The sequence below is a fragment of the Perca fluviatilis genome, chromosome 15 (genome assembly GCF_010015445.1).
Source record: "Perca fluviatilis chromosome 15, GENO_Pfluv_1.0, whole genome shotgun sequence".
NCBI lineage: Eukaryota > Metazoa > Chordata > Actinopteri > Perciformes > Percidae > Perca > Perca fluviatilis.
This window is the reverse complement of record NC_053126.1, coordinates 34,177,773-34,202,576: the sequence shown is the minus strand read 5'-3', so window position 1 is coordinate 34,202,576 and position 24,804 is coordinate 34,177,773. Positions and strand designations below refer to the sequence as shown.

The window sequence follows — 24,804 nt, the reverse complement described above, 5'->3', positions numbered from 1 at the left end:
TATCATGTACGTTTAGCTCTTAAACTATGTGTGATGTGTTTATTTTGGGGATTTCTTAATTATTTATTTTTTTATGAATTAAACTAAAATAAACTGATTGAAACTGATTATCAAATAAGTAGATTTGTGGTTGTAAACTTCAGCTGAGCCTCCTGATTTGTTACTTTCAGCCACAATTTGAATTGTGATTGGCCAGCTCAGGTGACGTGTCTTTCAGGGGAGGGAACTAGAAGCTGGCTATATTATAAAATGATGAGATGGAAATTAAAATACTCAGAACAAGACATCATTTAAAGATGAGCGACTCTTCCAAGAAAGAAGTGGACATTCTGCTGCCTGGTAAATATATTTATTCTACAGTACTACAGCTCATTGCAGTGTCTGGGATATTATATATGGAACAATATTTGTTTTCTTAAATATGAACCAGCAACTCATTAACAGCTCATTCTCTTTTTAACCTGTCTTTGGGGTTCAATGATATTTTGAGACAACTTTGAACTAATTTGGACTGAACTATCTTTCAACATTCATTAAAAATACAACTGAAATGTTGAGTTTTTGTGAAGTTCAGAGATGTTTGGTAGTGTATCTATCTGCAGTGGAGAGTTTTATTATCTGCACACAACTGGATTAAGCAGCATTTTAGAGACAATATCTAAGTTTTTAGTTAATGGTTAGTTAGTTAGTTGGATGTTTGCAGATACTTGTCTTTATCTCTTGTATTTGTTTTTTTTATATTTGGTAAGACATTATAATAACCATCACTAACAAATGGTAAATTGATTGCAAGTTAAACTTAAGTTAATAAGTTATTTTAATGTTAAAAAACAATGAAATGATAATGATTACTCATTATTAGTTATGTTATAATTTGTTGTTTTGACAGTTTATTGTTTCACAGTTCTTTTTTGTATTATATGAAGGGTTTGTTAATAATTAAGAAATAAATTAAAAACCATCAATAAACATTATTTTGATGGCTTTTATGAAGTTGCAACTGGTGTTTGTAATACCTTGTTAATGGTTAATACTCTGTAAAGCATGTAAACACATTATTTATATATTATCAGTGCACAAAGAATTTTAAAAATATTCTTAAATTACTTTATATGCCATGTTTTTTTAACTGTTGTGGAAATCCACATTTGGATGAATTGTTCAGAGTGAAGACACATTTTCAGAGTACAAGTCACATAAATGTTTGCATGAGTTACTTTAATATGATTAGCAGCGGTGGAAGGTAACTAAGTACATTTACTCCAGTACTGTACTTCAGTCCAAATGTTGAGGTACTTGTACTTTACTTGGGTCTTTTCTTTTCATGCCACTTTCTACTTCTACTCCACTACGTTTCAGAGAGAAATATTGTACTTTTTACTCCACTACATTAATCTGACAACTTTAGTTACTTGTTACTTTAGTTACTAGTTACTTACACATTAAGATTTCTGCACACAAAACACATGTAGTTTATAAAATCTGATGTTTTATTGAAATGATTAGACCATTAAACACACAACTGTTTGGATCCTTTACACTTTCTAAAATGTATATACTTTCAATTAGGATTGTAATTTTTAATTTAAAGGTATTGTTGTATATTATTGTATTGTTGTAAATTATTTTAAGACCGAAAGATTGTATCCTGAATTTGCATATCTATTTTACTTTGTATAATATGATTTTGGGAAATAAGGGGCAGGATCAAATAAGCTATTTGCTTCTGCCTGCTCCTTCTCGAACTAATCCTTTTTATATATTTTTTCTTTTTTGTTGTTAGATTCTGATTGTGTTTTATTTTATGTTTTTTATGTTTTGCAACATTGTTGATTGTTCGAGATAAACAAATAAACTAAACTAAATCTTGCTAGATCTTCCACATTACCAACCCTTCCTTTAACATAAATACTGGGCTCCCCCAAACGTTTGGGACATTAGACTGTGTTCTGGTAACTTCCTCCACCGCTGATGATCACGTTGGTGGGACTTTATCGTTACCGGCCAATATAACCTTCCACTCCTTGGCAAAACAAGGGGTGTGTGGTGCCATGTGCCAGATGGTGTCCAGGGCAGACACATCCGGGTTGTGCACAGACATTGTCAGGGGCAAGAGTTAATGAGTTACTAATATTGTAAATTTACATGTACATGTTGCTTAAAAATCTGCAGTTTAGATGTTGAAAGCACATTAAATACTGAAGGAGGTTGAAGTGGCATTTGAAATGATCTGAACTTCCACTTTAAATGTAAGCCCTGAATGAACTTTAAGTGAAAGTGCTAGTTTGTCGATGCAGTCTCAAAGAGAGGTGTTCTCTTAAAAATGCAATATTAATTTATTGGCTATTTCAAATTTGACAGTGAATCCGAGCACTGACCTGCAAAACCAGCGATTAGAACACATACACAAATAATCATAGACAACTGCTCCTTAAAATGTAATAAAATGTAACCAGCATTACCGATTAATCACTCATCACTCACTCATGCACTCTACTACTAACTTTAGCGTCTTTCGTTGTACTGAAAGGGTGGATTAACCTGTGCCTGGTTTTATCTGCTGGGTGACGCCACAGGGACTCCCTGCTGTTTCCATGAGTCTCGTTCAATGGGAAGCCAGGATCAGAATTCAAACCTAAAAGTAACACTTACTGTAGGTGGGACCTTCAATGTCTGGAGTTTTTGGAGCCTGTTGGCTGTCCAGGCTGTCTCTGCAATTCCTTTGAAAGGGGAGGCCACATGTTTGCAGAGTTTTCTCTTTGTTTAAAAAGTCCACATGGTTACATTCCCACATTATGCTAACAGGCAGCTTGAAGCAGCTTCATATTTACTGTACACAATCTTTTATTTTCCTAGGATAGCGAAGACATGATCCTTTGATCAGCTTACCCTGGTATTCTTATACTAACCAATCCCACTCCTCTTCTAAAACTAACCAAAGTAACCAACCTAACCAATGAAGTCAACCAAGACTAGCTATCAGAGGCACAGTAGGGTGACGTATGACTTCACCATTGGCAAAACTGGCTTACTGTAGAGACATGATAGTGGAATCAATCTGAATCTAAACATCTGACTCACAAACTCATAGATTGTCATAGATTTGAGCGTTTGACATAACATCATGACAGAGGCAATTCTTTCTATACTAACGTCTATAACATTTTCCAGCAGAGCTGAGGATCGTCCTGCTCGGGATGGTTGGAGTTGGGAAGAGTTCTTCAGGAAACAAAATCCTGGGTCAGGAGAACCTATTTGACTCAAAGCCCGGTCTATCTGCTGTCACAGAGAAGTGCCAGAAGAAAACGGGGAATATTAACAACCAAAATTTGGTTGTTGTTGATACTCCTGGTCTGTTAAGCATTGACAAAACAGAAGAGGAGATTCTAAGAGAGATCAAGACATCCATCAATCTTGCCGAACCTGGCCCTCATGTGTTCCTGATTGTGCTGAGTGTGAAAGAAAAATACACAAAGAAAGAAGAAGACATGGTGAAAAGCATTTGCGATACATTTGGCAAAAACACAATGGATTACACTATGGTGTTGTTCACCCATGGAGAAGAAGGTACCAAGATAGAGGACTTTTTTTCTGGCAATAAAAATCTCCACAAGCTAATCAAGAAGTGCAAGTATGGATACCATCTTCTTGACAGTCGTCCCGAACAGGTCCCTGAGCTACTGAAGAAGATCAATGATAAAGTTCAGGCAGCAGAAGGAAGATACTACACCGCTGAGATGCTCCAAGAGGCTGAAACTGCTTTACAACAACAGGTACAAAATGGCCCAGAAGGAGGAACCCAACCCAATCAAGCTGCTATTCAAACTGCAGGTTATTCTGGTATGGGTGTTGGGTGTCTGTTTGGGTATCTTGCTGGTGAGGGTCAGATAACGTCTACCATAGGAGCAGCACTAGGAGCCGTAGGGGGTGGACTCCTGTGTGCTGCAGTGGCAGGTATAGTGATACTCGCCAAAAAAAAGTGCAAATGCAGCAACACATGTTGTTGTCTTGTTTAAGCTGATCAGACCAATTCTTATAAATGAAAATACTGTAAAGGGGGAAATGATGGTGTGGTTTGTATATTTAGTTATTTCTGTTTTGTTTTAATGCCTTTTAATTCAAAGTAGCCTATGTTTAATAAACAAGGGCCATTCTCACAGTAGGTGAGTTAGCTACGTTTGCTGGTGATTGGTTGTGTGCTGACCTAAACCTTTTATGTTTCTAGAATAATAAATGATATCAACCAGTTTAGATGAATGTAGAATATGCACAGTGTTTGGGCTCTGACCTCGTCATCCCCAAGAAGGAAGTGAATAATAACTTCCACGCTGACAGTCGTCTTTTAGATACTATACTCAACACTTTTCTAATACAACAGCCTTCATAAAGAATTTATCAGTTGTAACTAACAGCTTTAATAGTTAATGTGTTGTAGATCCGTTGTGTGTCACTAATAGGGACAACAGTAGGGTTGCCAGGTTGTGAGAAAACCTGCTCCAGTGTTTATCCTTTCTATGTTGTAATAATTATGTTGTACATTTTGGTAAATTCACTCATAAATACTCATTGGTTTCTCACTTTTGAATGAGCTGTTAATTCTGTGGTTATACATTTTATTAAATGGATTTTAAACCAAACATTTGTTTCATCATTTCTAGAAAACATCAGGGATTGATTTAAAATGAGTCATGTAAAAATAGTAAAAAAAGCACGTACCTATGTCATGGACTAAGGTCCATGAAAGTGATTGTTGACTTTTGGTTTCCAAACGAGATATGAATTCTGGCCTCCAGAATGAAAGTCCTGTGTTTGTTTGAGCATTTGCTCCCACAATAACTACCACGAGAGGTTAGCACCTAACAACAAATGTAAATATGGGGCTTTATAAGTAGCTTGCACAATCAACCTACACAGTCGTAATCTGGGTGAGGACAGTCTGGTGATCAGAATGTGGTACCCTAAATACTGTGCAAAATATTGGAGGAAATTACAAAGGAAAATGTGACTCTTTTGCTTTGTTTTATTTGTATTATTATATATTCAGCTGTTAAACATATGTAATTGCTTTGTTGAATGTAACTGGTATGGGGTAAAAGTGTGCAGCTGGTTTATGTTAAAAGAGATGCTCTTTTATTACTCAAATATTAAATATTAAAAAGACTCAGATCCAAATCTGGGACAAAAAACATAACTGACATCCCTACTTCAAAGTTAAAGTTATTTGTGCAGCTTTAAACAAACATTTGACTGTTCAACAAAAAATGTCAATAACAATAATAATAGGTTGTGGCCCCTGAGCCCTTCGGCCCTTCGGCACGTCTTTCGGGTAATTCATCCATGTTGCTATACACCATCATTTTAGTGGAACCTGTTTCATTTACAACAATCAACAATCATTCAATTAATTCTCACAATTTGTGTTATTACGGTCATGGCTAACCCAGAACCTCAGTGGCCCCTATGGCTCCAGGTTGTCTTTGTGTCTTTTATTTTGTGGTAATTTGATTGATCATAAATGCGTTTGCTGATATACACCAACGCACAAATACAAACTGGAATACTCTGGGCCTGATGTGTTCCCTGCATTTTTGCACAATAATCATATTGTGTTAGCTGATCAGCATGTCATAATCCAGATGACAGAGATCTAATAAGTAAGTAAAGTTTGTTTATATAGCACTTTTCACAGATAAAATCACAAAGTGCTAAATTGGAATACGATAAATAGAAGACATAAGAATACAAAGGAAAACATAGGTACATAAAATCAGCAACTTAAAGAGAGCGGCAGTGCGTTCCACATCCTGGGTGCCACTGATTAAAAAGATCCCCTCTGGTTTTAAATTGAGTGCTGGAGACCACTAACAACATCTGACCTGATGACCTCAGACTCTGGGAATAATACACTTTTAAATATAATTATATTTAAAATGATTGATTACAGAGAAAGTTAAAGGGCTGTCATATTCAAGTACAGCCACAAAGCATCTCTTTCTACATCTAAACAAGCTGCAAACTTGTATTCAATGTGCATGTAAACCAAGAACAGTGTGTGTAAAACTCTGAACTATATATTTTAAATGTGTGATATACAGACGGTCCACTGAAAACCTCCAATGGACATTGAAATGAAAACGGAGCCTTGATGGAGTCGTGGTGCAGCCTGATCCTGTAGACATAATGTGTTACTGTTCTGATTTCATATGATAATGACATAAAATATGATCTTGTTGTTTTTCATTGTGTCTGATTTTCAAAATACTTAATAATTAAACCAAAAATAAAGACATGTAATGCTAGGAGTCCTCACTTCTTTTTTTTTTTACATTTTTATATAAAAGAAAACAGCAATTTTACATAATTTAGGACCATTATTATTACCAAATGTGTCTAAAACCTTGAAAAAGCTACAGCAGAAAACACTAAATTTATTAGATCTGATGAAAGTAATTTGGTTTTTGGACAGAGCTGTTCTCATTTCAAGAATCCTGAACCAGTCTATTATCGGTCATAAACCATGACAACCCAATATTGAAATCAGTAATCAGAGGTGCAGTGCTACGCGTTCTCTGTGCTCTCGTTGGAGCAGTCGCCCACTCATAGTCCCATAACCACGGTGTCTGTCCCCCGACTCAGATCAGTTAAATCAAAGGGAAACAAAAGAGGAGCTATACTTAAGAACATAATTTGAATTAAAACTACCACTGCAATGATAGAACAGAATAGGAAAATTAGATGGACTATTAAATATTAGATCTCTATCTTCTAAAGCAGTACTAGTAAACAATTTGATATCAGATAATCAAATTGATCTATTCTGTCTTACTGAAACCTGGCTGTGCCATGAAGAATATGTTAGTCTAAATGAAGCCACTCCTCCCAATCATATTAATAATCAAATTCCTCGAGGCTCAGGCCGATGTGGGGGAGTTGCGGCCATATTTGATTCAAGCCTGTTATTTAATCCTAAACCTAAACTAAATAATAACTCTTTTGAAAGCCTTGTTCTTAATCTTCTACATCCAACATGGAAAACATTACAGCCAATTATGTTTGTTGTTGTTTACCGAGCTCCAGGTCTGTATTCTGAATTTTTATCTGAATTCTCTGAGTTTTTATCATGTGTAGTCCTTCAATCAGACAAAGTACTTATTGTAGGTGGTTTTAATATCCATGTGGACGTTGACAATGATAGCCTTAGTATTGTTTTCAACTCTACTACTAGATTCAATTGTTTTCAGTCAGAGTGTTCATAAGGCTGTTTTAACCACACCCTCGACCTTGTGCTGGCATATGGTATCGAAATTGAAGATTTAACAGTATTTCCACAGAATCCTTTATTATCAGACCATTCTTGGGCCAACAACACCCACCTTTACAGGCAGGTAAACACAGATAACCTCCAACAATACCAATAAAACAATCAAAACCTGTATCAGCCATATAACCCAGTAGCAATAACAGCCATAAAGGCAAGTGATCAGACTGTCCTCACCCAGTAAACAACCATAAAAGGCAATAGTGCAAGCTGCTTACTGTATAACGATGTACATTTGTTGTCAGGCAGCCCCCTATAGTGGACGCAGTAAGGGTTGCAGGAAGAAACAAGCAAAGGAGGTTACAAAGAGCACCAAACTCTGCATAAGGAGGCAGGTTGGTGTGGTGGTCATGGCTCAAACAAACACAAGACTTTCACCCAGTTATCTTGATGAAAGTCTTCTTTCTCCTTAACTTCTTCAGGACATGAACACCTGTTTCCTGGGTGAAAGTCTTGTGTTTTCTCCTTAACTTCTTCAGGACATAAACACCTGTTTCCTGGGTGAAAGTCTTGTGTTTTCTCCTTAACTTCTTCAGGACATGAACACCTGTTTCCTGGGTGAAAGTCTTGTGTTTTCTCCTTAACTTCTTCAGGACATGAACACCTGTTTCCTGGGTGAAAGTCTTGTGTTTTCTCCTTAACTTCTTCAGGACATGAACACCTGTTTCCTGGGTGAAAGTCTTGTGTTTTCCCCAGTTGGGGTGAAGTTTGCACAACAAACCCACGTAGAGAATCCATTGCATCTAGAAGTGATTTACAGTTTGTAACTTCCGTTGCGCACTGTTGTGATTTTAGAGTTGCTAAATGCTGCCATCTTTTGCTCTCATTTGATATTATATCTGCATTACATACTTGGCCCTGAACACTTATGGTTCACAGACATGTATCCAAGTAAGGTTTTTATCACTTTCCCTGATTTTTTGTCGATTTTTTTTTTTCCCATTTTTGAAGCTTTTTTCAACGTTCTTTGTCATTTTCCCCCAAGTGCTATAAAATTGAAATAATCACCCAAATTCAATGAAGAGTGTACTTACTTGTAAAGAGCAGTGTATGTATGGAGCTAGATTTGTGTCTTTATTACATGCCAGAAAATAAATGATCTGAGAGAAGAAAAAAAAATATTTGAGAGCAAAAGTTATCACACTGATAGCAAAAAGCATTTTATGAGAGAAAAAAAATATTTATTTTAGAGAAAAGGTTTTTATACCATAGCTAGCAAAAAATTATAATATTTGAGACTAAAATTTTTTGAGAGAAAGTATTAATTAATTAATTATTAATTTTAAAAAAGAAAAAAAATCTCTCATTTTATCATAATTTTTTAAACTCTCAAATATATATTTTTTGCTCTCCGTGTGAAAACATTTTCTCTCAAAAAAATATGTTCCTCTCAAAACGTTTTTCTTCTCACTCTCAAAACCTAAGTCTTTGCTCTCGATGCAATTTCTTGCTCGTGTCAGGATTTTGCTCTCGCTGTGAAAATAATGTCATGGGCGGGGCCACGTTCCTATTGGCCAGTCGGGTGAGCATCGTCTTGTCTTGGGAGTCGAACTTAATCATTACACTGGCTGAGCACGTTCAGCATCACTGAAGATTAAACATTAAACATTAAATAGGCTATCCTAAATGTAAGGTTGCCATTACTGATGTTTTTGTCAGATTGACATGGACAAAGAATAGCACTTATATTCATGAATGTGTATTATATTATTAGCATGCTAATCGCTAGTAAAGCTAATCGCTAATTAGCCATGATGCTAGGTAAACTTGCAAACTCACCAGGTGTATACTATTTTTAAATCAAATCCCAAATGAATATGTTGATTTAGATAGTTTCACTCCTTATTTAGTGAGTAGTGAGCTAGTTTCTACCTTTGCCCTTGCTAGCCTCAAAGCATCTGAAGAGTAACTGCTTGTTCATTATATACAACCTCCTGTACAACTTTCAGCTAGTCTGCATGGAAGGTGGCAACCCTATAGCTAGCTAACGTTAGACAGTGATATATATATACCGTTTGAAAGTGTCCCACCTAGTTTTGTGTAAAATAGTCTTAGTATGGTTGTTGCGCTTCACGTTTAGCTACACTGCATGTGTAGCTTGCAAACTCAGCTACACAGGGTTTATTCTAAATATGTTTTACCATCTAGCCGAGGTCTAGAGCTGACAAGGTAAATTGCAGGTCTAGGACTAAGGCTGAATTTCATTTCTCATCTTACCCCTTCCTCTTCCCCCTACCCCTTCGTCTTACCCCTAGCCCTTGTCCCTTGAAACCGAGTGGTAGGATAAGGATAGGGGTGAAATGAGACGCCACTTGGTTACATCATCATACATACTTAGGTCTGTTTGCAATCAATATTTCTATACACACTGCATGGTGTGTTGTATATCTGTTTCAGTTATCAGTGTTTTAAATGTCATTGATGTTCAGAAACACTTTGTGTTTGTCCATTGTCAGGTATTAATGGACGACGGCGAGGTGTGAACCGTCCGACAATGTTCGACAATGGACACCTCGAAGGGCATTAACCCGCATATACCATGGTCACTTGCCAAATAACATATTTTTAAAACATTAGTTTATATTTTAATTAGTTTTACAATCGAAATCTAAAGTTTATCCAAACAATATCTCCGTTTCCCTGGTTACGCCTGATGGTTTGACTAATACCTGGAACAATCATTCCCATCCATCAGGTTCTTATGCAATGCAAACGTTGTTCTCTCCACCAGGAATTAGGAAGAACCTTAGCTACGACTTGCCTCCCTTAGCAACCGGAGATATTTATATAGTCCGCTCAGCTGATAGAACCCTTCAGTTTAGCTACGAGCCAGAAAGCTAACACTATGCTAGCAAGATCCAAAGTCAATAACATTGTGTACAGTTGGCAATCAGTAAAAACATTTTGACAGTATGTTGAACAACAAGACAAGCTAGCTATCCAGCCATGTCATTGCCCCCAAAACAATTTAACGACTTTTACGAAGAATTTGATCCGCGATGTGTAACGTTACTGTCGCCTGCAGCGGCGCAGCCTGAAGCAGCGCAGCCTGAAGCAGCGAGCTGAACAGTGAACGGGATGTGAGATAACGTTATTTGCTGTGAAACAAAGTCAGTCCAGAGGGGCAGTAGAACTTACTTCTTGCAGCCTGAGTGTTTTAGCGCCATCCTGTGGTGTTCAGAGGACGATTTGGAAATAATAAATCCACATTTCCTTTTAGATTTAATGTAGCGCATTCATATAGAACAGTAAACAGTCAGTTTCACCGAACTCCTTTAGTAGGTGTCCTATATCACTTTTTAATGGACACCCTGCAGCCAATCAGAATCAGGTATTCACCTAGACCATGGTATAACCAACAACAATGTACAGGTACATGAACAGGAATGAATTACAAAGGATTACTGCTTGTTTTCAGCCCAAAAGTGGATCAGCTGTGGGTTTCCACCGGCCCCCCTGTGATACAGGACGGTATGTGTAAAGCATGTATCGATGTCTCCAAAAGCAAGTAGTGTTATGCACTGATATCAAAGAAATTCGCTGCTAATGGAGTGTAGTTAACACTGTAGACATGCATGGAGTCCATTCAAGGCAGAGAAATGCGGGACTGTTGTGCAAATCAGCTAGCAATTTTAAAAACGTTTCAATTACAAATATAGTTGCAAATATATATGTACAGGACTGTGTAGAGCACAAAACAAGACTTTCGTAATTTTTAAATCAATTCTTTAAGCCGAAAATACTTACATTTGGGTCTCTCTGGTCAACCTGGCAGCCATTGTTCCTTGTTGCGCAATGTATCTGGATACCCCTGGCTGGCAAATGTTTAATCTTCAGTGATGCTGAACGTGCTCAGCCACTGTAATGTTTCAGTTCGACTCCCAAGACGAGACGGTGCTCACCCGACTGGCCAATAGGAACGTGGCCCCGCCCATGACATTATTTTCACAGCGAGAGCAAAATCCTGACACGAGAGCAAGAAATTGCATCGAGAGCAAAGACTTAGGTTTTGAGAGCGAGAAGAAAAACGTTTTGGGGGAAGGACACATTTTTTTGAGAGAAAATGTTTTCACACTGATAGCAAAAATATATATTTGAGAGTTTAAAAAGTATTTTGAGAGAGATTCTTTTCTCAGAAAATAATTTTAAAAATTTCAAATTTAAAATTTTTAATGTTCTATGAGAAAATACTTTCTCTCAAAACTTTTTTAGTCTCAAATATTATTATTTCTTGCTACTGGTATGAAAACTTTGTCTCTCAAATATTTTTTTTCTCTCATAAAATGCTTTTTGCTATCGGTGTGATAACTTTTGCTCTCAAACATTTATTTTTCTCTTAAATCATTTATTTTCGCCATGTAATAAAGACACAAATCTAGCTCCATTTGAATATCGCGGAACCTTTCCCGCGTTTTTGACAATTTGGTTTAAAAAAAACCCAAACCCACATTTCTGATGTAGAAACTTTATGAAAATGGGTCAAATTAAACCTGAGGACAAAAGGAGGGTCAAAGTCAAGGTAACTTTATTATCCCTGAGGGGCAATTGTTTGTACAGCCAGCAGACACACATAAACACAAGACACACAACAATACAGCAAAACATAAAATACCCACAGTATCTAAAACACAATAGTAAATAAAATACATTTAAAACGGTTGTGGCAAATTGTTTAAAATGGAAATGGAAGTCGATATAAAAGAGTTTCTGAGTCTATTGGGCCTGCATCTGGGCATGGAGTACCTACGGCCTGAGGGAAGTAACTTAAACTGGCAGGACAGGGGGTGGCTAGGATCAGCAGCAATGGATTGGGCCTTCTTTGCCACTCTGTTGGAGTAGATGTGGGAGAGAGTGGGGAGGGTGATGCCTGTAATCTTGCCACATGTCCTAACGGTACTCTCTAGTCGTTTTTAGGTTTTCATGGACAGAGAACCAAACCAGCAGATAAAATGTCCAATCTTAAAGTGCCCATATTATGAAAAAAACACTTTTTCTGGTATTTGGGGTGTTCTTTTGTGTTTCTGGTGCTTCCACACACATACAAACTTTGAAAAAAATCCATCCATGCAGTTTCCTTTGAGGAGATGCTTTGCCTCTGAATGCGTCCCGCCTTCAGTCTCCTTGGTGAGTTGTTCAAAATCGCTCGGACTGGTGACGCCACAATCCGGAAATGAGCTGGCTAAACTCCCCAAGTAACCGGAGCAATAGCGTTAGCATTAGCATGCTAACGCTAATGCTAACACTAGCATGGTACCGCTCAATAGCAAAGCACTGCTACAACACGTAAGTTCACCATAATCTACAAAAGAACTACTTTACATGTGCTTCTCATTTAGAAGTCTCCCAGCTAATCCCAGCCTCTTGTAAGTGACTGAAGTTGAGAAAAACAGGCTTTACTGTCTATGGAGCTAGCTGATACGATCTACATCTTCGAACCACTGAGCATAAAAGGGAAAGTAACTCAAAGATAGTACAGAAGAAGAAAAGAAAAGAGGTCTCACTCTGTAGCTAAAACAGGAAACCAGGTGAAAAGAGGATCTACAGCAGCGAGAGAGCTGCAGTACAACAAAAATATGGTGTTTTTATGAAAAATTAAAACCATGTAAACCCATTCCCCAAGTACAACCTTAAAAATAATTATGAACCCGAAAAATGAGTATATGCTTTTGTAATTAATTAACTTACTGCATATGTCACAGGCTCAATAGTTAAAAAGTAACTATTTTAATGAGATAAATAATCATTTTATTAGTTTTCTTGCTGATTTGATACTGAATTTTACTACTTCATTTTATTGCTTAATCATTATAGAAACGGTTGAAGTGCATTTTAGTCTCCAGGCATCTAAACATACAACAAGAACTCAATGAATCCAACCTTTTAACATATGTTTCTAGTTTCACCTTGATATGGTATCCTGTGAAACTTCAAGAGATTAGTTAATTATTTCAGTGTTTTATTGGCTGGTTAGTTAAAAACTGCTGATTGTCCCTTCATTTTGTAATTTCTGAGGGGATTGTGGAAGCATTTGTCCAGTCTGAGGTTTTATAAATGCTTCTTCCAAATGTCGCTGTAGTGACTTTAGAATGTGAGAAGTAGGACAAACGTATAGAAAAATGCAATGTTTTTTTAAATATATTAAACGGTATGCATATTCAACTGTTTCAAAAGTATTCAATCACATATTTTTTCTACCTTGTGCAGTTTTCATCTGAGTGAAGAACAAAGCAGGAGTAATGACTAAACAGTCAGAATGCTATAAAAATAAAAAATATGAAATGAAGGGAAACTACTGTACCACCATGGAAGGTTATCACGATAACAGATTTTAAACTTCAATATAATACTAGTGTATTATAGTACTTAATACCTCTTTCGTTACCCCAACTGCCACAGTTTGAGTTTGTCAGAGTTTACGAGGTGCTCTTGAATGCACCATGAGTTTACAAGGTGCACCTAAATGCACCATGAAGGCACATGCTAATGGGGAAAAGTACAGCTGCATGTTACCCTTAGGGTAACGTTACGCTGTGTCTTTAGCCGCATGCTACCGGCTGGTAAGCTATGCTGTGTCATCTACTGTACATGTTGTTTTCTTATAGCTTTGGTACTTTTGGTACTATCGAATGTATAATGAACGGAGATCTTATCATTTTCAAAGTATTGATACTTTTGACAAAGTTACCACCATGTAGAGCTGTCACTTAAAGGAAATACTTAACCCTCAAAACGACCATTTGTACATTAGTGTTGCCTTGAATTCATGAAGAAAACTCTTGTTATTGTTGCATACCTCCACGGTGAACAGAGAATTAAAAAATCACAAAGTCTTGATGCGCATGTGTTTGTAAGTACAGGGCATACGACTGGATAAACGAGACTTGGATTAAGCGGCTTAGTTGTGTGAGAGTTGTTTGATATAGTTTTGCTGTTAAACGTGGACCATGATTACTTCAATGCATCAAGGCTTTTCTCAGGTTTTTTGATTCTACATTCACCATTGAGGCATAGAACAAAGATTTCTTCATGAATTTCGGGCAACACTTGAGTGAATAATTTATATACTTGTTGGAGAAGTCCACACACTGTCCATTATGCATGCAAATACTTTATTTCACAACGTTTCGGTCACGACATTTGCATGCATAATGGACAGTGTGCAAGACTTCTTCAACAAGTGTTACTGGTAACAACTTTACCTTTTCTGATGCACCTGCCCCAAAAAGAAGTTAGTGCAAAAGCGCTTTTGAATTGAGTAATTGATATTCAAAAGGTCATTTTAAGGGTGAAGTATTTCTTTAAGCAAACTTACATGTAACTTGTTTTGACTTGATAAGAAACCAAACCAAAACCGTTTGCTGTGGCTTCATGGCTGTGATAAAAACACTAATAATAATCACTTACAATTAATTATTACTTACATTTTTTCCCAAATGTAATTGCATCATTTAGAATGACCTACAGTGCTTTAAACCGAGTTGTAAAGACTAAAATGAGCAAGCAGTAAAGTCTCATCTTCAAATGACTAAATTGATAAACTGGGTTAACCCTTTGCAACATCTGTGGTTATCATGGTTTCATAAACTCCCATTGTCCTGTTCAGCAATAAAAGAACGCGCAGCTTTTCACATATTGAGGTACGACTAGTTCTCTATCGACATCCACATACTGTTGACATTTCACCGGGTATCATCAGTGTTGTATTGTGTGTGCACTATACAACATCTACTATTCCATGATCCTGAAAGAAAATCTTCACATGGGACAAAATGATGGGTTAAAATTGAAATTAGGTTTCTAATTTAGGTTTTCAAGAGTGCATTTCACATGTGTCTTAAAGCCCTGATTGATGTGCTGCAGTGGCTGACCTCAGTTTGTATGAAACATTTTTTTTTTTTTAATCAGTTAGATTTTCTTACATTAAAAAAGAAGCTGTGGATAAATGATGGTGGCATTGAAAACAATGTAAAACAGAACAAATAAAAAATAAAAAATCATTTCAATATGTTTTCTGTTTGTCTTTCTCTGAGTTTACATCTCCGGTCCACCTTCAAGAAAAAATGTTTGATATTTGATGAGGGCGCTTAACAGTTGTTTAATGTGTTCTGTGGTTCTGGAAGAGCTTTGTCAAGTCTGAAAAAATAATCCCTAATGTCATAATGAAGTCTTCTAAAGTTATCTCAGCTTTGGCTTTAAAGCTACTATCTATTTACAAGCTGACAGTCCCTTCCCGCACCCACCTCTCTTCCAAAACTTTCAAAAACTGAATTTGGCTGTCTTCAGAGGGAGAATACTGCTGTTCCTGATTGGCTGCTTCGGACAGCCAGTTTTATGTGTCTGGGGCCGTGCGTCTTTCATCACACAAACCATACACTAAAATATGTTTCTGTAAAACATTTGAGGCAAGAAATAGGCAATACGGTAACAGAATCTAGATCGCAGTTCGCAAGCAGTCAATGACTATCAGTGCTATAGAGACTCCTTGGCTCTGATTGGTTGTTTTCCTTTGAGGGTGGTGGAAACTTGCAAATGCCACGGGGGGGGGAGGCAGAGTAACATGTTTTTTTTTCACAGATGATCTCATCAGAATCAGAAAAGAGTTTGTTGCCACAAAAAGATACCCTTACGTGGAATTTGCCTTGGTGATTGGCGCATACATAAACAAGCAAACATTAATATAAAATAAACAATAAATACAGAAATAAATATACACAACATAGCTGTTTTGCATGAGAAAAATGAGGCTGAATTTGTTAAGTGTAGAATGTTCCAAAAATATATACTATGTGTAATGGTCAGGTGGATAGTCCAGGATTATGGTTAATGCAAAGTGTAGTGAGTGGGGGTGGGGGTCAGGGGGTTGAATCATGTAGGACTGTCAGGATATAATGACAGTTTCAGCAAATATGACAAAACTTATTTTTATAACATTTAACATAACATTTAATCCTTTGTCACAAATTAGGGTCATGGACTTTGAAAGATGTGGGCATTTACCAAAGAGGCCTAAAAATACTATTGGTTGCATTTCAAGTGCAGGACACAGACTATGGTATATAAAGAACGGCCGTAGCATTGGTGATGTCACCCAGGCCGTTTTGAAGCCAGGAGTTTGCAATTTGGCCGTCGCCATCTTGGTATTTTGGAGCCAGAAGTGACCATATTTAGACAAAAGGGTGGAGCTGGGGAGAATGACACATCTAAGTCAGTGTTGTGCATGGTTTCAATGGTGCTGTGCTAAGCTAAATTAGCCTGACGTGGTCATACTCAGATTCTAGTCAGAATCTGAGTCTGATACACCTCCACTGGGCTGGGATTATGGGGCGTGTTTCAACCGAACCAGGAAAGAAAATGCCTCTGCACTCAACTGGATAGACCTCCAACCAATCAGAGCAGCGGAGTATGGGGACGTATGTCGTAGGAAGGACGGCAAAAACATATTTCCGATCGACAAATGCCTCGACTGCGGTTCTCTGTTCCTCTTTTAAAATGAATGCGCTGTCGATATCTTCTATAACTGACGCAATGGCTGAATCTACACATCTCAATTCTCTAGCGGCAGCCATTTTTGTTGTAAACAAATTCAACCCAAGCGACCTCAAATGTTGTGGGCGGGGCTAAGTTCGGCTGGCATCAAGGCTAAAGCTAAACACTAAAAGAGGGAAAGTTGCCGATTTTCAACCCTTCTGACGCTAGTCGACTAGCAGAGTTTTACTGGCGGGTAAACGCAGACCTCTGGGTACTGGCGCCGTTTGGCAGCATGTAGGGCTGAACGCATCATCAGGCTACACAGAAAACCCGGACCGGACTACAGTGCTTTCCCCACTTCACATACACTCAATCATACTCTCCAATCATTTGCTAATCGGCTCACTGTCCCCCTCAACTGCAATACCCCCACACCCCAACGACACACTGCTAACGGCAACCCTCAGATCTCTCCAGCCTGCCCCCATCCCACCACCCTCTCACCATGCCAACTTTGCCCTCTTCAACACCCGATGCGGCTCAACAATAAAGCCCCTGCCCTCCATGAACTAATCCTCGACAACACTCTTGACTTCCTTCTGCTCACCGAAACCTGGCAACAACCCAACGCGCTTCTTCTCCCTCAACCAAGCATCCCCCTGGCTACAACTACATCTGCAAACCCCGCCCCTCCCACCGTGGAGGTGGCCTTCGGCCGTCATTTTCAATCAGAACTTCCGGATCACAGAACTCACCCTCCCCTCAGTATCATCGTTTGAATATCTCGCCTTCAAAACTCTTTCCTCCATGACAGTCATCCTCATTTACCGGCCACCTAAACCAAATCCCTCCTTCCTCTCTGATTTTACTGAACTCCTCACACTAGCCTCATCTCTCTCTCCACGTCTGCTGCTACTCGGTGACTTAAACATCCACATGGACTCCCCCACATGCAAGCTCTCATCAGAATTCAAAATTTTACTGGATAACTTCTCTCTCACCCAACATGTCACATTCCCCACCCATGAAAAAGGTCACATCCTCGACCTGGTCTGCTCCACCAACCAACCAGTGCTCGACCTCCATCCATGCCTCTTTCCCTCTCTGATCACAAACTGTTACGGTTCACCATCCCTTCTCCAACCCCGCCCCACGCCTCCTCAGAGAAATCACCTTCCGCACCTCAAATCTATCAATCCCCACCATCTCTCTGACCTGCTCTCCACCACTCTCCACCTGGACTCAACCCTCACCTCACCCGATGACCTCACAGACCACCTCAACTCCACCTTGTCTACCTCCCTCAACACCCTGGCCCCCCTCAAAACAAAACTCGTCACTTTTAACACCTCTTCACCCTGGTACACACCTGCACTCCGGAAAATGAAACAAACTGGCCGCCAACTTGAACGTCTGACAAAGAAATCATCCCTCACAGTCCATCATGAAGCCTATAAATCCCATCTCATCGCCTACAAAGATGCCCTCATTGCTGCCAAATCTGCCTACCTCTCCACCCCTCACCGGCCCTGCCAAAACCCCAGAACCCTCTTCTCCACATTGAACAACCTCATCAAGCCTCGGACCAACAGCCTCCTTACCTCTACTCCGGATCTCTGCAACTCATTTCCTCCACTTTTTCACTGACAAAACCAATCTCATTTACAAATCCCTATCCCCTGTATCTGACCTTCCAGGATCTACTCCAGCACCTACCTTGGACCCTCCTCTCTCCATCCCTCCAGACCTCCCCGGCCCTCCCCTCCACACTTCCTCCTCTCCCAGTTTAACGCAGTCACTCCTCCTGAAATCTCCAAACTCATCAGCTCTTCCAAACCCACTACCTGCTCCCTTGACCCCCTCCCTACTCCACTTCTGAAGTCCTGCCTCCCGGTCCTATGCCCCTACCTCACTAACCTCTTCAACTCCTCACTGTCCCTTGGAACTGTCCCCTCTGCTTTCAAAACTGCCGCTGTCACCCCAATCCTTAAAAAACCTGGTCTGGATCCCTCCTCTCTCAACAACTACCGCCCAATATCCAACCTCCCCTTTCTGTCTAAAACCCTGGAGCGCATAGTGCCCTCACAACTACAAACCCATCTTCTTGCCAATAACCTATTCGAACCTCTCTCCAATCTGGTTTTCGCCCCCTACACAGCACAGAAACCGCTCTCCTCAAAGTCCTCAACGACCTCCTCACCTTTGCTGACACCGGTTCCCTCAACATCCTCATCCTCCTCGACCTGAGTGCAGCCTTCGATACTGTGAGCCATAACATCCTGCTCACCAGACTCAAAGACCTCGGTATCGACGGTACTGCACTCAGCTGGCTCCACTCCTACCTTTCCAACAGATCCCATTTCATCTCTCTCCACAACCACACCTCTGCCACAGCCACAGTCACTCAAGGTGTTCCCCAAGGCTCCGTACTTGGCCCCCTCCTCTTCATCATCTACATCCTCCCTCTTGGTCAGATACTCCGCCACTTCAACCTGGACTTCCACTGCTATGCTGACGACACCCAGATCTACCTCAGCACCAAATCCCCCCACAATCCTCCCCTCTCCCACATCAACTCCTGTCTGTCAGCTATTAAAACCTGGATGCAACACAACTTCCTCAAACTCAACAGCGACAAAACAGAATTCCTTCTGATCGGCTCCAAATCCACACTCAGCAAAACCAATAACCCCACTCTCACCATCGCGGCACCATTGTCTCCCCATCTCCCCAGGCCCGCAACCCGGCGTTATCTTTGATTCCACCCTCTCCCTTGAGCCTCACATCCGTCAAGTCATTAAAACCTCCTTCTTTCACCTCCGCAACATCGCCAAAATCAGACCCTCTCTCACACCCCTGCTGCTGAAAGACTCATTTACGCCTTCATCTCCTCCCGACTGGACTACTGCAACTCACTTCTCCTCGGCATCAGCTCTACCAACATCAACCGACTCCAACTGGTCCAGAACTCAGCCGCCCGCCTCATTACCTGCTCCAAATCCTGGCACCACATCACTCCAGTCCTAAAACAACTCCACTGGCTTCCCATTTCCCCCGGATCACCTACAAAATCCTGGTCCTCACCTATAAAGCCCTCCACCATCTGGCCCCCTCATACCTCACTGACCTCCTCTCCCCTTACCAACCCTCACGGTCCCTCAGATCCACCTCAGCCGGTCTCCTCTCCATCCAAAAGTCCAACCTGCGCTGTTTTTGGGGACAGAGCCTTCTCCAGAGCAGCTCCCAGGCTCTGGAACTCCCTCCCCAAGAGATCCGCACCTCTGAGTCCCTCACCATCTTCCAGTCCCGCCTCAAGACCCATCTCTTCACCTCAGCCTACCCATAGTCCACCTGCCCCCCCTCCCTTTTTCATCTGTATCTTGTTTTGTTCTACTTGTTTTGTTTTGCTTTGTTTTGTTTTGTTATGTTTTTATAATCTACCCTGCCCTGTAAAAGCGACTTTGAGTCCATGAAAGCGCTATATAAATTCAATTTATTATTATTATTATTATTATTATTATGTACAGCGGTTCTTTTGATGTTTTTTATTGCCTATTCTACCTGTATTGTGATTTGCATGTTTTTACCTACTGACTGTTGGAGTGCTGGTATGTGATGTGTGTGGTATATTGTGTTGTGTTGCTGAGTATGTGAACTGTACAGGCAAACTGTGAACTGTCTTATGTTGTTGGGTATATGAACTACAACGCACTGATGTTCTGCACACATGAAGTACCTAACGGATAAATAAAGTTCATTGAATTGAGTACACACAGCTGGTTGAAAATCAGCAGACTTTCTCTTAAGTTACCAGCTAATGGTAAACTTATTGGAAACAACAATGGAAACAAGACATTTCTAGGCAACCAAAGTCTTCCAGTTAACTTTGATGAAGTGAAATCACCAGTGAAAGAGTCAAAGTTTAAGCTAGAAACATAGACAACACCCAAAAACAAGTTCATGGCTATTTTAATGTACACAGGGCTATGGACACACATTGCTAAGCCTCTGTCATGATTGGCAGGTCAGTGTGTAGCCACGCCCCTAAAGCATCCCCTGCTTTATTCGTCGATTAAAAAAAGAAAAAAAAATGGGACTATAATTTAGTCTCTCATTGCAAGACCTTCCTCCATAGTGCTGCGGAGGAAGGTCTGGCTAGTCTATACAGAATTCCGGAATGGGAAAAAAACATGCTCTGGTTTATTGGCACTTCTTTAAACCAATCACGATCGTCTTGGCCGGTGCTAAGCGCTGTATGGAGCCACGGTGCCTCTGCTAAATAGCCTCTGGAAGGAACTTGTTTTGGTGGAACATGTGTACGTTCAAAAGTAGTTTTAGTCGTGCAACAGAAATCTCCGATTGGACAGATAGTCTAGCTAGCTGTCTGGATTTACCCTGCAGAGATCTGAGGAGCAGTTAACCATAGTCCTCACAAATCCACCAGAGGTTAGAACGCCAACACAAAGAAAGAGGAAGGGGACGGACATCCGGCCAAAAAGAGTAACATCCAGTGGAATTTCCAGCAGCAACGGAGCAATCCCGGAAGTGGAACGTCGTGGATATAGACTAATAATTTACTAAATGAACATCATGCTTTATTGAAGAAGACTTGAAACTACCGATGGAGACCATAAACTTGTTATGAAAATGTTTATTGAGGTAATAAATCAAGTGAGAAGAGAGACTTATATAGAAACGGACTTCTCTGAAGCCAGTGCTGGATTATAGATATAATATAATTATTATATTATTATTATTATAATGCAGGTTTAAGGCACTCCGCATTGGCTTCAGTTTTCAGGCAAGGAAGTTGCCGCTTGGTAGGACACCACGTTTTTGGATGTTGAACCCACACTTTTGGTGTGTTACCTTTTTTTGTGTGTCTCTTGTGAGTCCCCCAAATTGATGGAGATGTAATAAGATAGCTACTTAATTGATAGAGAACGCCTTTAAACATTTTCTTTTAAACTAATAAGTATATAACTTTACTTAAATATAAAGTAAAGTATTTTATTTATAGTTTTGTTATGTAATATTTTTAATTTTCTATAAGTATTTCATTTCAATTTAGTAATAAAATGTAATATGAGTAGTAATTATAATTTTTTTTTCTGCACTTTACACAGTTTTTACTTACCAACAGGGCCATTGCTACCACTGAGGTCATATCTATTTTTACTATATTCTGACATTCAGACCTTTATGTTTGGAAATAAAAGTAACAGAAAATATTGGACAGTTAGGCCTAAATGAAAAAAAAAAAAGTCAGATAAAATTTAAAGAGACACTTTTTGGTGTGTTGTTTGGGACCACATTGGACTAAGGACTTGGTATGAAGGGTTACATTTACTTGTAAACGTTAATGGCGGGAGTGAGCTTCCATACCGAACTGGTCGAGTGAGGGGGCACACTGCTGCGACGCACACACACGCTTCGCACCTGTGCAGCTCCTCCCTCGGTGAGCGCGCGCCATCCAATGAGAGACGAGATCTGACCGTGCGTTGGCTTCTGCCGTCTCAAACACGCATACACCGCCACACGCGCACATAGCCCGTGGTCCGCACGCAGATCCAGCACCAGCATCTCCGTGTGAAAGCTAACCATGGCTGAAGGAGGAGAAGGCGAGGATGAAATCCAGTTCCTGCGAACTGTAAGTCCTTTTTAATGTTGCTCTGAAGGCTTGTCCCGTGCTGGGCACTGTGCTGAGGTGTCACTGCGTCTTTTCCTCGGCTGTGTGTGTGTGTGTGTGTGTGTGTGTGTGTGTGTGTGTGTGTGTGTGTGTGTGTGTGTGTGTGTGTGTGTGTGTGTGTTTTTGTGTGTGTGTGTGTGTGTGTGTGTGTGTGTGTGTGTGTGTGTGTGTGTGTGTGTGTGTGTGTGTGTGTGTGGTGTGGGCAGGGAGTTTACCGCATTAAGGATGACAGCTCCTCGAGGTACTAGTCATTGGTCGGTCAATGAGTCCGCATCGTGATGACACGAGGACTTAAAAAAAATGGGCGAGGGTTGAAAAAAAAAAAAAAAAAAAAAAAAAAAAAAGGGGGGGAGGGGGGAGGGGGGGGGGGGGGGGGGGGGCGTAAAGGAAAAAAAAAAAAGAAAAAAAAAAAAAAAAAAGGGGGGGGGGGGGGGGGGGGGGAGGGGGGGGGGGGGGGGGGGGGGGGGGGGGGGGGGGGGGGGGGGGGGGGGGGGGGTTCGGCGCGGCGCGGTGCGGTGCAGGCTTGCAGCATGAAGTCTGCTGCATCTGCTTCCACTTCACTTCTATTAGCTTCTTCGCTGAAGCAATGCCACAGTCGTGTGTGTGTTTGTGTGTGTGTGTGTGTGTGTGTGTGTGTGTGTGTGTGTGTGTGTGTGTGTGCGTGCGTGTGCGTGCGCGCGCGCATTTAATGTCAGTCTCATAATGAAGTAAAAGCTTGTACTGGACATAGAGTAACGTGAATAATCACACGTGAATTCACTGCACCTGAGTATTTCCTTCCTTTTTTAAGGGAAGGCGTCGGGCACATAAGTCTACACACAAAGTATGTGTGTATGTATGTATGTATAGTATATATATATATATATATATATATATATATATATATATATATATATATATATATATATAATATGAAATCCTCATTTGTAGCCTTTTTCTACCAGGGTTCAGATGATTCCAGTGTTGCCAGTACAGTTTCCAGCCTCAGTATCACAGCAAAAGGAAGGTTACTGCATTGCTATTAAAATACCATGGCTTGATCTAGAGAATCCTTGGACCAAGATGAAACTATTCCACTGGAAGGAAATGTTGGAATTAAGGGGGGTGCTATGGATGCTTTTTTTTTATTTTTTTTTTTTTTTGGCAGACTGCATTTTAGGCTTTTTTTTTGCAGCAATACTTTGTATGTTAATAGTGAGTAAAATAACTGTAATGTGAGGTAGGGCTGGGCAATAGGCCTATAGATCGATATATGAAACCGGTTAGTGTTGTCTTTTCCTGGTTTTAAAGGCTGCATTACAGTTAAGTGATGTCATTTTACGTGTTACCAGACTGCTCTAGCCATAGGCGCCGATTTATGTTTTCCTCCGTGGGTGCACACCCTTTAAAAAAAAAAAATAGTCAAAAAATGTTTGCTTTTCAGAACCATAGGAAATGGACAGCGGCCGACACGAACCCACACGCCATAATAAAGCTCTAAAGTAGGATATCTTTCAACTCAGGACAGCACCACTTCTCACAGATACAGACAGGACTGGAGATGAGAAGTTTAACTGACATGTATAACCGCAATCAGCTTCGTGGGAAATTATAAATCAATGCCACCAACATAACCAATCACACTATGACAGACGCTCCACTTAGCACCAACTGCAATGTTTAATTTTAAATGAATGTAAAAATGAACTGGCAGTCTGGCACACGTGGGTGCTCGAGCTCCGGAGCACCCACGGTATCGGCGCCTATTGCTCTAGCTGTTCTATTATTTGCCTTTACCAACATAGTCGTTATAACCACATTACTGATGATATCTGATTTGATCAAAAATCTCATTGTGTAAATATTTTGTGAAAGGATTAATAGTCAACCCTACAATATAGCCACAATATTTGATTTTCTCCATACCGCCCAGCTTGGTGGTAATCACTAGGGGTGGGAATCACCAGAGGCCTCACGATACCATAACGATACTTAGGTCACGATACGATATTATTGTGATTTTAAACGTATTGCAATATTCTGCGATATATTGCAATTTATTACCTTTTTTCCAACTTCAAATTTTTCCCAATTTCAAATGATGTCCCCAAAAGGAAACTTTGTCAACATCTGTTTTATCTAAAAAGATACATGTCTCTGTTTGTTCATCTCACTTCAATTGTATTGCTGCAAAATGGGATTTTCAAGCAGACAAACTGACCAACACATATCTAATAATAGATCCATGATTGGCTTCTGTGGATCGATACAGCATTACCACGGAAAATATGCGATACTACTATGCTGATTAAAACAACTTTTGAGCGACGCACGTTCCACCAAAACAAGT

The 24,804-nt window shown here is 39.9% G+C and overlaps 1 protein-coding gene across 1 annotated transcript; it reads left to right on the top strand.

Annotated features, from left to right (window-relative positions):
* Window positions 1-294: 294 nt before the first annotated feature.
* On the top strand, window positions 295-6,283 carry LOC120574913 (GTPase IMAP family member 2-like). Its single transcript, XM_039825427.1, has 2 exons — window positions 295-339; window positions 3,172-6,283. Exons 1-2 carry the CDS (start codon window positions 297-299, stop codon window positions 4,014-4,016), a joined length of 888 nt encoding a protein of 295 aa, XP_039681361.1. The 5' UTR covers window positions 295-296; the 3' UTR covers window positions 4,017-6,283.
* Window positions 6,284-24,804: the final 18,521 nt, after the last annotated feature.